General features: G+C 40.1%; 1 protein-coding gene across 1 annotated transcript in view; it reads left to right on the forward strand.

The window, feature by feature from the left end:
- LOC143373792 (sodium- and chloride-dependent glycine transporter 1) overlaps positions 1-14,680 on the forward strand; it is a 37,923-nt gene that overhangs the window by 11,348 nt on the left and 11,895 nt on the right. The window contains exons 4-7 of the mRNA XM_076821343.1: positions 1,778-1,985; positions 3,223-3,416; positions 7,582-7,762; positions 13,972-14,209. Coding sequence (XP_076677458.1) covers positions 1,778-1,985; positions 3,223-3,416; positions 7,582-7,762; positions 13,972-14,209 — 821 coding nt within the window. The remainder of the gene's footprint in view (positions 1-1,777; positions 1,986-3,222; positions 3,417-7,581; positions 7,763-13,971; positions 14,210-14,680) is intronic.

Consider the following 14,680-nt stretch of genomic DNA (forward strand, 5'->3'; position numbering starts at 1 on the left):
GATAGAAGGTCGGCCTCGTTCAAGAGGACGATCGGGAGGCCGACAAGAAGAAGGTCCTGAACGTAGGGGAAAGTGGGGTAAAACGGAACACCAATGTTTCTGTTAGATAAGAGCTGCGAATGAGTTGCTATCGCGTGACATGGAACCAAAGGGTCCTCGTAGCATTTTGTGATAGACCATAGACCCCTGCACGCGTTATTTTTCCATTAAGAGAGTTGGAAAAATTTCCGGTATCGACGTTTCAATATTGCGTTGGACTTTCGACCACTTTTCGGTACTTGGATTTGGAAAATTAATAACGGCAAGTACATCGTTGGATTCTATAGTCCTTACGCTACATTTTCACGTATATAAAAAGTTCTTTACCTCGCACTGAAGTGTAAATATTAAATGTTTACTAAATGACTGCATGTAAAGGGTGGGCCCACGAGGCCTGCACCAAAGGAAGATGATACATTTGTATGTGATTTTTGTTCATAAAATAATAAACAAACTGTATTAATCTATCCTTCTTTTACGATATTATATTTATACTTGATTATTTTCCGTAATTTTCATGTTATCTAGTAAAATATTTTTTCCAATATGTACAATATATATTTTTGTTATATTTTATTTGCAACAGTTATACCTAAAACATATATTTACAGATTTTAACATAAACGAATACATTTTAAATGATAAAAATAAAGATTTTGTACGTTTACACGGTCTTCGAGTGGGTGTTCCGTCTTACCCCACCATTTGAGGGAGGCGAACATTTCAATACCTCCGTTAAATTTAATTTACCGTCGTTGCCAAAGATTTTTCTCAACAACGACTTTGATTTTCTTATAGTCTAAGGTCCGCTGAAGACTCCTGTCGAAGTCTCGTGTCTTTTCCTCCTCCCGATTTTAAGTTACCACCCTCCAAAGTTAAGCGTTCCATTTTACCCCACCTTCCCCTACGGGTTGGGCTTGTAACATTGTAATCTATTGCTGTTGCCCTGTGCACCGGAAATATAATTGTGTCGTGTGTGCGCCCGTCTAATTATTCTACTCCTTTGCGTCGGGGTGGTCGGCGACGAAATGCCCCGGCGCAACAGTACAAACTAGCCCCGGTCTCCCCCACTCTTCGTTGCTTCCATCCTTCCTTTCAAACATTCAGCAACCCCCGCCAAGCGTGTATTATGCGAGCCACCCCTCAATCCCCTTCCACGATCCCCTAAATATCCCCCAAGCACGGTTTATTTATCTAAACTCGCAATCCATTTGCTGCCAATCCAACGACAACTCCAATTTCGCTGGCAGCGCGCGAAACTCTGATGGGAACCAGGTCTTCCGCAATATTCCGCAAGCTCCGGTAACCTTTCTCTCGCTGACGAACGAAGTAGCTTCTTCAATGGGTTATTGCCGCGTCTCCTAACATATTGCCATTAGAACGGGCGCGCAGGCGATGCCTCCCCGGCTGGAAATTGTGTTACGACGAAGTATCTCTAAATTAAACGCGCGGCGGGGGGCGCAGAGAGAGAGGAACAAAGCGCCGGCGTAATTAGTCCTGTCTCTCGACGATCGTAACAAAGTACCTGCGTGGCTGTAGACGCGTGGGTACGCCCGCGCTTATCGCGCGTAATGCCGAGCCGTCGATTCTCTACGACGCATCGTATTCCGTAAACGGCGGCTATTTCGTTTCAATCAGCGGCCGCGGGCTTTGATGTCTCGTCCTAATTACCGCGTAGCCAAGGTAACGATATCGGATACACGTCGCGGGGCTGTAATGCAACGTTCACGCGGGACAGATTGTTACAGCGGCCTCCAGCAGATCGAGTGTCAAAAGGACGATCCCGGCAGGATATTTTACAACAGGACCTGCTTGCCCGCGGGGCTGGTCTGCGAGAGTTTCGGCTACTACGGCGGTGGGAACGTCACGCACTGCTTCGACGGCGACAGGGTCACGCCACTTCGGCATCTGTACACGAGGGTGCTGTCCTCGGAGGAGTATTTCAAGTAGGTGCATCAGTGGGTGACAGCGTCGAATCCGACGCAACGGCGAACAATGATTTTTCGGAAACCTTCGCGCGTGCATTGTCGTGTTCGGCACATTGCCGAGGTCAAGGGGGTAGTTTCGTCTGGAAGAGACATTTTTTGCCTTTTTTTAGGGACGATGCACTAAAAACTACGCAGGTTTCACCGATGAGCATTATTTATACACGTATTTATTACTATTTTACTTACAAGGGGAGGACATTATGTGGTAGACACCGATTTTTATGAGCCTTGGCGCGATGGATTTATGTTGAAAATAAGTAAATAGGTGTCCGAGCGTTTCTGCCTATGGGTTTTAATAATAGAGATATTTACATGGATATTATTAAAAATTTCATAGTGACCGCGGGGTTTTAATAGGTAAAAATCCTTTACTACTCTGGCGCCCCCGGGAATTCCTCTCTGAAGGAGTCGGGGTGCCTTTTGAAAATTTCCCCAAGTTAAAAAAAAAATTATAGAAAATAATAATTTATAAAGAAATTTATAAAGTTTCTTTTTAACGTGGAGACATCTTCAAAAGGCACCCCGACGCCTCCGGAAGGGAATATTCCGCGGGCGCCAGGGTAGTGTGGGATTTTTACCCACTAAAACCCCACGGCCACTATGAAATTTTTAATAATTTCCATGTAAATATCTCTATTATTAAAGCCTATTGGCTGAAACGCTCGGATTATTTTCGACATAGATCCATCGTGCCAAGGCTCATCAAAATCGGTGTCTACCACATAGTGTCCTCCCCTTGTTAGTTGTAAACAAATTTCAGCCATATATAATAATAATTAATGGAGATATCTCGTAAAGCGTGTGCAAAAAAAGTCTCCTCATGGTACACACGATTCCGGTTGTTCCACTGATCCAAAACAAAAAAATCAAATTCCAAAACAGAAAAACAAGATATATAACAGTAAAAGAAAAATTAAATATTCCAAATATTTCAAGATCTTTAGATTTTCTAAGTATAGATTCCAATAAAATTTCTGCTAAAAGTGCAGTTACTTATCGCAATGAAACGTGTACCTGTGTTTTTTTAAAATTCTTCGGGACGATCGTTCCGTTGTCGTTCGCTTCGACGGTGCACGCTAATCGGATGACGGAAGCTGGCTTTCGTTGCATCCACGCGCCAGACGATAAGCAAGAAAATCGCGAAGAAAGGTAAAACATGTAATCGTGATCGGATATTATCGTTGATCGAATCCAGCGACTACGTCCTGGGTCTGCGCGGAGCCACGTGGGAACATTTCGGAGGCATAAGGTGGGAATTGTTAGGATGCCTCACCCTCGCCTGGATAATCTGTTTCCTGTGCCTGATACGTGGTGTCCAGTCCATCGGGAAGGTCGTCTACTTCACCGCCCTTTTCCCTTACATCATGCTCACAGCGTTGCTTATACGAGGTAAGAGGCTGGAGAAACGTTTCACGTGTAATAGAAAATTCTTCATCGACGCGATCGAAACTCTGCTGTCTGCAATTATGCCAGGTACACGACACGGATGGTGAAATAATGGCTACTGTTCAAGTAAGTCTGTAAATATATTGGAAGATCTATTAGAAACGGATTCCCATTCACCCAATTATTGACATAAAATATTTTTAGTTAAATTAAATATCAAATAAATCTACACAACCTCCAAATTTATAAAATTCAATTAATCGTTTAATCTTCAATACGTTTTTATAATATTCAATTGACCGTTGATTCTGATAGACCTTCAATCCTTCCACCTTCCAATTACTCAATAAAACGTTGTCTTTATTGCGCAAAATATGAAAGAATACCTACTGAGAATGAATTTTGTATTGCTTGAATTTAATATTGATTTCGAAGAGATTTGACAGAAAAATTGGGCATATGTTCAAACAAACTTATACTACAGAGTATGTAGAATTTGTGGTTTGATATAATCTCAAAATTATGGGATAATCAATGTACTTATGAAACTTTTGCATTTGGGGAAGGACGAATACCTGTCTCATCATTTTTTCATTTTCAAGATTTAAGGTTTTAGAATCTAGTAGATCGACATGTGTGTTTAGAACTCTTTTGTAATCTACCTTCACTGTAGAGAAACGTAAAGAAACGCTGTTACAACTATTGTTGGGTATCCTTTCCCTGAAATACTTACGTCTGACTAGAAACTTCTCATACTACTTCACGCCTCGTATCTCTATGCAGGTACGATTAAAAGTTACTATTATTGATCACCATCTTACATATTCTCAAAATTCTGCAATAAACGAGTAAGTGTTTCATGTATACAGAGTGCCCAAAAATTATAGGGCAATCATAAATATATAAAAGTACAATAAATCTTAATTGCTTATGTCCGGAACATAAAGCCTCTAATTCCAACACAATAAATGACTTTTTAATTTCTTCTGGCACGAGGAATTTTCACGTATCAACCTGTCTCATAATTTCTGAACTCTCCAAATACATCACTTATTAAAAAATGTTAGAACTCGTAACCTCAACTCATAAAATGTTTATTTCTTAATTACCATATGCATCTAGCAAGACCCCCGTATATAATCGTCAGTAAATTGGCATCGAAATAACATCCACGAGCAATAAAACGAGGCGGCATTGAATCGACGTTAATTAAAAATTGATACCTTTCATCATTTGTCGCGTGAAAATGCGAAACGTTACGGCATCTACGTACTAGCGACTAAATAATGCATGAGAATATAAATCATTCATAATATGCTCCCGGCTAGTATCTATTATGATTCGTGCAGCTGAATTTGTTGCGCAATGTTGCCACCCATTATTTATGCCAAAACACAATTAATTCGAGTTGTAGACAAGTTTGAAATGCGCTGCCGGGTAGTTTTGCCCCGTGGACGTAATATCATACGCATACACCGACGAAAATCACTACGTGTCCGCACTAGATCATTTCCGCGTATTTATGGCGCCTTATATCGCGTATCCCGTCAAGAAAGCCCGAGCTGAACCGTATAATTCTATCGAAGGCTCCTCTGACTTAACCGTACAGCGGTACATACCCAGGCTACGCGTAACGTATGACAGAAAATTTCTACACCACTCATCGCAGAAGATCCAAAGTTTACGTGTGCACGTGAATGAAAATTAGAGATCCCTATTTCACGTGTATTTAAATACACGTGAATTTAGATACACGTGTATTTATAAATACACGTATATTAACGTATCCGTATTTTGATTCGTCTGATTTTTAATATCTGTAGATATCCCAGAACTCTGAGGGATTGCGAAATTCATAAAAGAATTAATGTACTTAAATATATTTACTAGAATAATACGCGGAAAGTATGGTTTTACAAATTTTCAGATTGTAATTAGTAACACAATTATAAAATTAACAGGATTTATTTAATCGATTACCTATTTTGATACAAAAAATTAAGGCATTGCTGGTAACAAGCGAGTTTCTTCTTAGACGCGACGATAATCCGTAAAATTGAAAAACATCATTCGGTTTTATTACACTTATTGCTTAAGTGGCCATTGCCCATTCTCCCGTAGTTAATTACACGTGACATAGTATTTAAATACACGTGAAATAGTGCACGGGTACCCGTGTATTAAAAGCTATACGGATGGTCTCTAATAAAAATCGAGTCTGCAATTAAACGAATTTTCTCATAAAGAAGGCCTTATTTGAAAGAAATTTTTCCCCAATTTTAACTTACATATTTGTACACGAGTATTCCTTTCACACACAGTTGAACTGTATTTACTCATAAATTCTGCTAATTTCTAATCAAGTGCGCGTGTAGGTACTTAGCAATTTTTCAAACTTGATTTTGTTGCTATACAAAATTTTATTCCGCTCGTTTCACTTACTCTCGAGGGTGAGGAATCACTCGATGCCTGGTTGTACCATCGTCTCGGCCGAATTTTTATAAATTACGAACGATTTGATCAATTGACCGATTAACAGAAAGGAATTAACAGAAATAGATTGTAACTTAGCAGGTTCACTAGAAATTGGTTTTCGGACGGAGAACTTTTAATAGTTATTTAGTTTGTTGAAAATTGCACGCGTGCGTAGACTGTACACCGAGCCCGTGAGCGCCCTGTTTAATATGCAGAATAATTCTGAGATGATCCTGAAACTTTAGGCGACACTGAGTATTATATTACTCGGCCGTTGGATTGGATGGAATAGTGGTTTCCCACCCCCATCGAGAGTATCGATTCCACGATCTCCAGGTCTCTTTCTGTGGGGTCACTTGAAAAATGAAGTTCATCAATAGGCGGCCAGTGAAGCGAGCGCTCTGAAAATCAGGATTATCCAAGCGCATCGTCCTATTCTATGCGAAGCCTTTGAGACAGTAGAAAGATCGCTCTCCGATCGAGTGCATTATTGCATCGAGTTTAAGGCACGTACCCTCGAGTTCGTGCATTAGGGCGCGAGTCGAGTTGACAGGATTCTCATTCTCGGACGCACCTTTTTTTTTTTAATTTTTTGGGAACAAAAGCGATTTTTGGAGGAGTTCGATTGTTTCGTAGATCTTCTTTCATCTTTACCTATTTCTTCTAATTCGTGAGTTCCTCAAATTTCCGTGGCGAAATTAAACTTCCGAGCTTTATCATTTGGAAATGGCACTGTTACCTGCGTATGGGTGGAAAATTAGTTTTTCGGACAAACGTGACAGAAAGAAATCACGAGGCTGTTCTGAACTTATTTATTTAAAAAAGCTTCTCACGATGTAAATAATGTAATACCTTTCGTAACCAGTAGCAAGGGCGTCCGCAGACCTTTTTTTATCACGCGGTGGCATTTTGTAGCGCCAGTTTAATTAAAAAATTAAAAATATTCACTTTTTTAGTATGACCTTAATAACGATTATTTTAAATTAAAAAATAAGTGATTATTTCTCAAGCCAGGGAGGGGCAACTGCCTTCGTTGACACGTTAAATAACATAATATAATTAATTACATATACTGTGCACGTACAAATAACTTAACCTGTCTGTATTAATATTATCAAACCACAAGTAATCATCGAACTGAACGAGTAGTGTAATCAATTATAAAGCGAGGGCTTCCTCGCACAGAATATTTACATAATTTTTATATTAAATTTTTATTCCAAATACAAGTAGGTCTTAATGTAGTAGTAAATAGGTTTATTCTTTGCCTTTCGGCCTCAAAATGGGGTTGCATGTGTTAAGTGTGTAAGTGTTTCTGCGACTGTTAACTGCATGTTGTGCTTTCGTTTTGACTTCTTCCTTCATCTTGGTCTTCTTTTCTTCTCCTTTTTTTCAGAACCATACGCACCCACTCCGCTGCTTCTGCATCTCCCGTTAGTATTCCTCTGATCGTTGCATTTTCTCTTTTCAGCTCCTTACAGTCTTGTAACATGTGACCCAGAGTCTCTCTAGCCCCATTACGTAATCTGCATACTGTCTCTTTTTCTTCCTTCCAGTACTTGCTTCCCCGTTCCTCGTTCCCACATCTGAACCTTGCGATCATGAAATAGGTCTTAATGCTAACGCACTGTTTAAAAAAAAAAGAACTACTGTATCTGATAACACTATTAATCGATTAAATGATACGTCGTAGGTGTCACGCTGGACGGTGCTGCTGATGGCTCTCTGTGGTTCATCACGCCGACATGGTCAACGTTGGGAAGCGCTACTGTCTGGGCAGACGCTGCTTCTCAAGTCTTTTATTCGCTCGGCATTGGCTGTGGATCTCTAGTCACTCTCTCCAGCTACAGCAACTTCAACAACAACTGTCACAGGCGAGTATGCAAGTTTCCCTGAATGTCTGAAGCGCTGGGTTGTTAGAGTAACTTAAGGGGTTATGCCTAGTCAGGCGGTCGAAAAGAGGCGAATATTTGTGAATTTTTTTTGAAGAAGCGAAAGCGTATATTTTCACAGAACTTTTTGCGTTTAAAAGAGCAACGTTTAAAGAACATTTGGTAATTTTTTCGTAGAAAAATATTTACGTTTATCATAAAATAAAATGCGACATCCAAGAAGCATTTTTAAAAATTTGCTTTCGCGGTGAGCAGTGCTATTACGGAACCAGATTACCTAAAATCAAAAAACAAAAAAGATTTCGTTAGTATATTAATGTATCCTCAGGTTGACGGAGAGAATTTTCCGAAATATTAAGTTAAAACAAAATGGCGGCTATTTAAAGTTGAAATCCTGATTTTTTCGCGTAATTTTTGCAGGAAAAATCAGGATTTCAACTTTAAATAGCCGCCATTTTGTTTTAACTTAATATTTCGGAGAATTCTCTCCGTCAACCTGAGGATACATTAATATACTAACGAAATCTTTTTTGTTTTTTGATTTTAAATAATCTGGTTCCGAATGGCAATGTTCACCGCAAAACCAAATTTTTAAAAATGCTTCTTGGATGTCGCATTTTATTTTATGATAAACGTAAATATTTTTCTACGAAAAAATTACCAAATGTTCTTTAAATGTTGCTCTTTTAAGCGCAAAAAGTTCTGTAAAAATATCCGCTTTCGCTTCTTCAAAAAAAATTCACAAATATTCGCCTGTTTTCGACCGCCTGACTAGGCATAACCCCTTAACACACTGCGGATGAAACGCTCGAGCATGTTGCTAGTTGGGAAGATAGCAGTTCGGAGCATACTTCAATAGGTCTCTTACTTGTCTTGTAGTTATTAAAAATTATTCCTATGTTTCGTCAGATCTTACAGAAGTTACATTTTACAGAACCTCCACAATATGATTTCGATGTTTTTGAAACGATAATTTTTTAGCAAACGTGATTTCCCCCAAGCTTGTCTCATAATATCGGTTTTCTTTGTTTCTGCTTTTCGTTCTTCTATTTTTGTCTCCGCCGGTGATGCTACGTGGTTCTGCAATCCTCTGAGGATCGTGGGAAAGTTGTTGCCTCATTAGTTGGCAAGTAAATTTCAAATGTAACATGGGTATTTTATTTTCCTCTTGCAGGTGGAATTTCATATAATACTTCAGAGTTTGTTCTACACTAACGACGTTGAAGTAATCTGCTTCACCTAGTTATTCCATGCACTCATTATAATTAATAATCACCGTTATTTTTTTGAGCTTGCACAAAATAATTTCCACGCACCCTTGGTCTGTGTATTTACACGACGCTCCGGTTTGCTGCGCATCGTAACAATTCCTTCGCATTTCCACGTGAATAATAACACATCCCGAGATCTGTGTATCATTATTTATTTCCGGAGAATCTGCATTTTTTCATTGCTTCCAATTAAATAATATTTTAATGGCGGGTACATAATACCGCGATAACAGCACTGTAATTATTTTCATAAAGACTTCATAATTATCAGATGTAATTAAGCGGCCGTACATCACTGCTCATCTGCGCGTCACAAACACACCACCCCACGTTAGCCCGAATAATCGAATCTTCCCGTAAAGGAACAGTAATAAAATTACATTCTGTATCGACAGAATAACTCCAAGAAAGTAAATTTCAACAAAATCATAATAACAGAACTTTAGAAAGTTCTGAACTTAAATTGATCCTAAAAGTTTCATCTTACTTTTATCATAATAATTTTTATTATTCATCCGCCATGAAATACCTCAACTACTTCGGCAACTCGACTTCTCCGTCGCCACGTACGAATACAAAATTCAAATTTGACTAGTCCTCCACCAGAGGCTCGCAACACCCGCAATCAGGGCCGCGCCTACCGCGACACGCAGGGAGTACAGACGAGTAGTCTGCCCCGAACTAGTTCTGCCACGAACCCGAGTTCCCCGGCTGAAATATCCACGGGATCGCAGCGATGGTTATGCGCTTAACTCGCGGATTTCGAGCACGAGGGTTATTAATACCTGCGCCTTTAACGGCCGCGTTGCAAACGTGAAACACGCCCGAACGACGACATACCGGACGACGAATTAACCGTGCCGAGTTTCTGATACTACACTGTAATTCCCCGCGCAACGCTGGCAGTTCGGCCACCGGTCTCTCTGGAGGTATTCTCGACGGTAAACGCGTGCACACGATACACATGCTCAAAGCGTCTGTCAGATATTTCATTTCGCGCGACGCCAGTCGTAAGGCGGACCACGGTGCCGTCGCGGGTGGGTCGAAGCGTTGGCTTTAGAGCAGCGATACTCCGGGTCAGACCGTTCACGTCCTCGAAATATTGCTCGAAGTCGTAATTAGCATTATTATCCGACGCTGAAGTCCCCCTCCCCTACCCCCACGGCGATACAATTCGCTGCACGTTGCATCGCGTATAAATTATATCAGTGCCGGCGCAAGTCGAATGAGCAAGCGTCGGAAGCATAATTCGTCGCGCCGGCTGGGCCAAGTTTTACTAGCGGCTATTAATTGTTCTTCCTCGTCACCCACCTACGTCGCGCTGCCCTTATCGCCAGACATTTGTACAGGATGCCCCGCGACTGCTGGCGCAGGTCGAAATTTACTGATGCCACATGGGAAAATAAGTTAAATAATAATTTACTGGTGGCTTTTATGTATACTTCTTTTCGTAGAATGTTCTTGTGTAGAGTCCCGCAGATCATCTGGTGGGGATTGTTGTTATTGAGATTCGTGCGGGGTGATTCGAGAAGTCCGTGCAACACTTTGGGGCGAGTTTTTGTCAAGCAAAAAGTGCTGTGGTTAGTATAATATGGAGATAGAATCTGAAAGAATTTAGCTGTACTTATGTAATCGTTGTGGCACTGATTCGTCACCGTCCAGCCCAAATCGCTGAGTCTAGAAACATGGAATTGATCGATGAGAAGGGATTTTTTGAAATTCCAAACCCAAGGCGGTAAAAAGGGGTGAAATGTGTTTTCTCGGGCTCCTTATTATTTCTTAGGCTCGATTAGATATTAATTTGGTTTTTACTTGCAAATGTTAACCACACAAATGCCTAAAAACTAGATTCAGCACTTTGCTCTAATTAAACTCTAATGAGTGAGAAGGGGTGAAATGTGTTTCCACGGATTCTTCAAAATCTCTTTGGCCCGATTACATATCAACTTGGTTTTTACTTACTAAGGTTACCCACAAAAATGCCTAAAAACTAATTTCAGGACTTTTTCTTATTCAACCCCTAAGAGGGTGGTGAAAAGGGTTGAAATTTGTTTTCATGGATTCCTCAAAATTTCTTAGGCCCTGTTAGATATCAACTTGGTTTTTATTTCAAAAGGTTACCCACATAAATGCCTAAAAACAATTTCAGGATTTTACCGTAATCAACCCCTAATGAGTGAAAAAGGGTGAAATGTGTTTCCACGGATTCTTCAAAATCTCTTAGGCCCGATTACATATCAACTTGGTTTTCACTTACAAATGTTACCCACACAAATGCCTAAGAACTAATTTCAGGACTTTTTCTTAATCAACCCCTAAGGGGGTGGTGAAAAGGGTTGAAATTTGTTTTCATGGATTCCTAAAAATTTCTTAGGCCCTGTTAGATATCAACTTGGTTTTTACTTCGACAGGTTACCCACATAAATGCCTAAAAAACAATTTCAGAATTTTACCGCAATCAACCCCTAATGAGTGAGAAGGGGTGAAATGTGTTTTCATGGCGTCCTTAATATCTCTTAGGCCCGAAGCGAAGCAAGGGGGATATTTTGCTAGTAATTTATATACTAGCGGAGAAAATCCACATCTAATTCTTCCACTATCGATGTCTAAATAAACTGTCCAATGTGAAAATACTTCTCTTTGATCTACTTATAATTGAGAAACTACGGTGCGCACCTCTTAGATTCATATAACATTTTTTACTTATTTTAGTGCGTAGCTCCACCTGTGAAGAGTGTGTACTCGTATATGAGTAACTCGCGTGCTTCATCACGTAATATTAATCAACATACCTATATGGGTCGTTGTTCATTTTCTGTTGAGTTTTCCTATTTAGCGAGGGACAAGTACATGTTTACGAACTCTTCAGCGTATCCCTCGCGGCAAGTATATTTCCCAGAAACTTGCGTCACGTCGACGCGGAGTTGGAATGTCGTCGACGACGTGAATATGAAACACACGACGTCCTTCGACGAGTAATAAGTCTGACGAGTGTGACGAAAGGTACACTCTGATACTAGCTTTCATCGCAGACGGTCGCCCGCGAAATATTTATACGCACCCACATAATTTAGCAGGCATCTTGTGCATATATATATAACGAGTAGTGCGCTTATTTTCGTAATATTTCACGTTTTGAGTACCTTTTTTAACGTTTGAGTCGATCGCTGCTAGATCCTGGACTAGGACGTCAGCCTACGCGATATTTACATGGAGCATGTGTCATCGACGATGCATGCACCCTGTTTTATAAGTTTTGGATGCCTTTGAGACCGTCTGTATATTTTGTTCGCAAGAAAGCTTTCGTTTCTGCCTTGAAATACATGCACTTGATACAATTTTTATAAACTTGGAGTTATGCAGAGTAAATTGAAGTAAATATCGTATGTTGCTTTAAACAACTAAATGTGATTAAATTCGGAATAAATAAAACGCTGTGGGTCAAAAAAGTATTGGCACACCCGCTTTTGTTATGTCCTTTAATGTCTTCTTACTAGAATTAAATAAAGAAAAAAAGTAGATTAAATAAAGAAAGAGTATACTTACGGAAGTAATGTATTTTTTCACAATCCTGAACAATAGAATTTAAGCAAGTAACAGAAGAAAATCGAGAATTCCATACTCAAATTAAAAAAAAAATTAAAACCGGCTTCAAAAAAAAATAAAAACTAATTTTTTTCTTTATTTAATCTACTACTCTCAATTTTTTTATGTCGACGTCTCATCATTTGCACTGTGTAAATAAAAAAATGGAGAGTCGAAGATTAAATAAGGAAAAAAATTATTTTTTACTTTTCAGTTCATTTTTATTTTTCTAAAGTAGGTTTTAATTTTTTTATTCTTTACATTTTAGGTTTAAGCTGTATAACTACATTTATTTTAAAAAAATGGGTAGGGCTGGAAAAGGAGCTACCCGTAAATAAAAAGAACCGTTTGCCAGAAACGAATGATTCCTAAATTCGCGACTTGAAAAAAAATGAGAATAAGGATGTCTGAAATTCGTTATTATTAACCAGTACTGGCCAAAATATTGGGCCAATATTGATGCAGTGTGGAATGCGACTACCGGGGCATCGCTCTCTTTCGATTAGAAAAAAGATCATGAAGATCGGTCCATACGCTGAGGAGTTATGCGCGGACAAACATAAAAAGAAATACATAGGGGATGAACCTATAACCTCCTCTTTTTTAAAAAGGCATTTATCGTGGTACCAATTGGGGAACATACTCTATACAACAAGCAAAGAATTATCCAAATCAGTCCACGCGTTACAGAGTTAGGTGCGAACATACATACTGCCCTCTTTAGTTAAAATGTCCTATCTAACATTTTGAAACAATCAAGAAAACTGAAGTTTTATCAATTACTTTGTACCGCCCTTATTTTCCTTCATTCAAATTAAAACATGTGGTCATTATTTCGTAACAGCCTAATATAATTTTTTGTAATAGGTGTACCAGCACGTGATGTATTATTAACGTACCAATTAATTAATTGTTTTAGATAGGATATTATAACCATTTGGGTGGAAGTTAGGTTAAATACATTAGACTGTTTATAAATCTTTACGAAGCACGTAGAGTTTTCTAACATTACTTAAAATATAAAAGACCTGTGGAACTTCAAATACTTCAACATATCTGAAAAAATGAAGAAATGCAAATAGGACAGTTTAACTAAGGAGGGCAGCATACATAATGAAATACACGTGACGAATTGAGAACCTTCTGCTTTTGAAATCGGTTAAAAAGTATTGGCACCCCTGTGACATAATTATTAAATACAATATTGTGCTAACATATTACTGCAATATACAACGATATTTAAACAAAACTGCGTGTACCAATTTTATTTCGACCCACTGTATACGACGTCACATCTGCAAGCGACTAACAGCCCCCTCTTCCTTTCCCCTTCAGGGACGCGATCTTCGTGACATTCGCAAACCTGCTCACCTCGATCTTCGCGGGTTTCGCGATATTCTCCATCATGGGATTCCTGGCTCACGAGATGCAGTTGCCGATCGACGAGGTGGTGAAGAGCGAGACGGGGTTGGCCTTCATCGCGTACCCGGAGGCCGTGGTGCGGATGCCCCTGCCGAACCTTTGGGCCGTCCTGTTCTTCGTGATGCTGTTCATCCTGGGCCTCGGCAGCCAAGTGAGTACGTCGCACAAAGCAGCGGACCTCGCCCCAAAAACAACGTTCGATCTAGAGGGGGTGGGTGGGTCATTGAACCGAGGCGTCTTTGAGGCTCGTTGAAAAAAAAAAAAAAAATAGAGCGCCCTCGAAGTTGAAGAAAAGCACGGCGCGAGTCGGCTCCGCGGGCGTCGGAGTGGAAAAGAAACGAGAGTCGAGGGGCGCTGCGGGGAGGGAGGTGGAGAGGGTAGGTAAAGCAGAGAGGCGTGGAGACTTTGAAAATGAACGGCTCCGTATTTCCATGTTGTTTAAAGTTTAAAGTAAGGCGGGCCTGGTTCGCCGCGCGGAGTTACTGCCAGAAAGAGGAGGGAAACGGCGAAAAATCCCTCGTCCTTACCGAGCCCGGCTAAGAAGGCGCCATTCAAGTGGCTCGGGAGAACCGGAACGCCAGTCGCTGTATTCGTCAAAAGAGCTGCGGGCGAGAATGTGCTC

The sequence above is a fragment of the Andrena cerasifolii genome, chromosome 10 (assembly GCF_050908995.1).
Source record: "Andrena cerasifolii isolate SP2316 chromosome 10, iyAndCera1_principal, whole genome shotgun sequence".
Classification (NCBI taxonomy): Eukaryota; Metazoa; Arthropoda; class Insecta; order Hymenoptera; family Andrenidae; genus Andrena; species Andrena cerasifolii.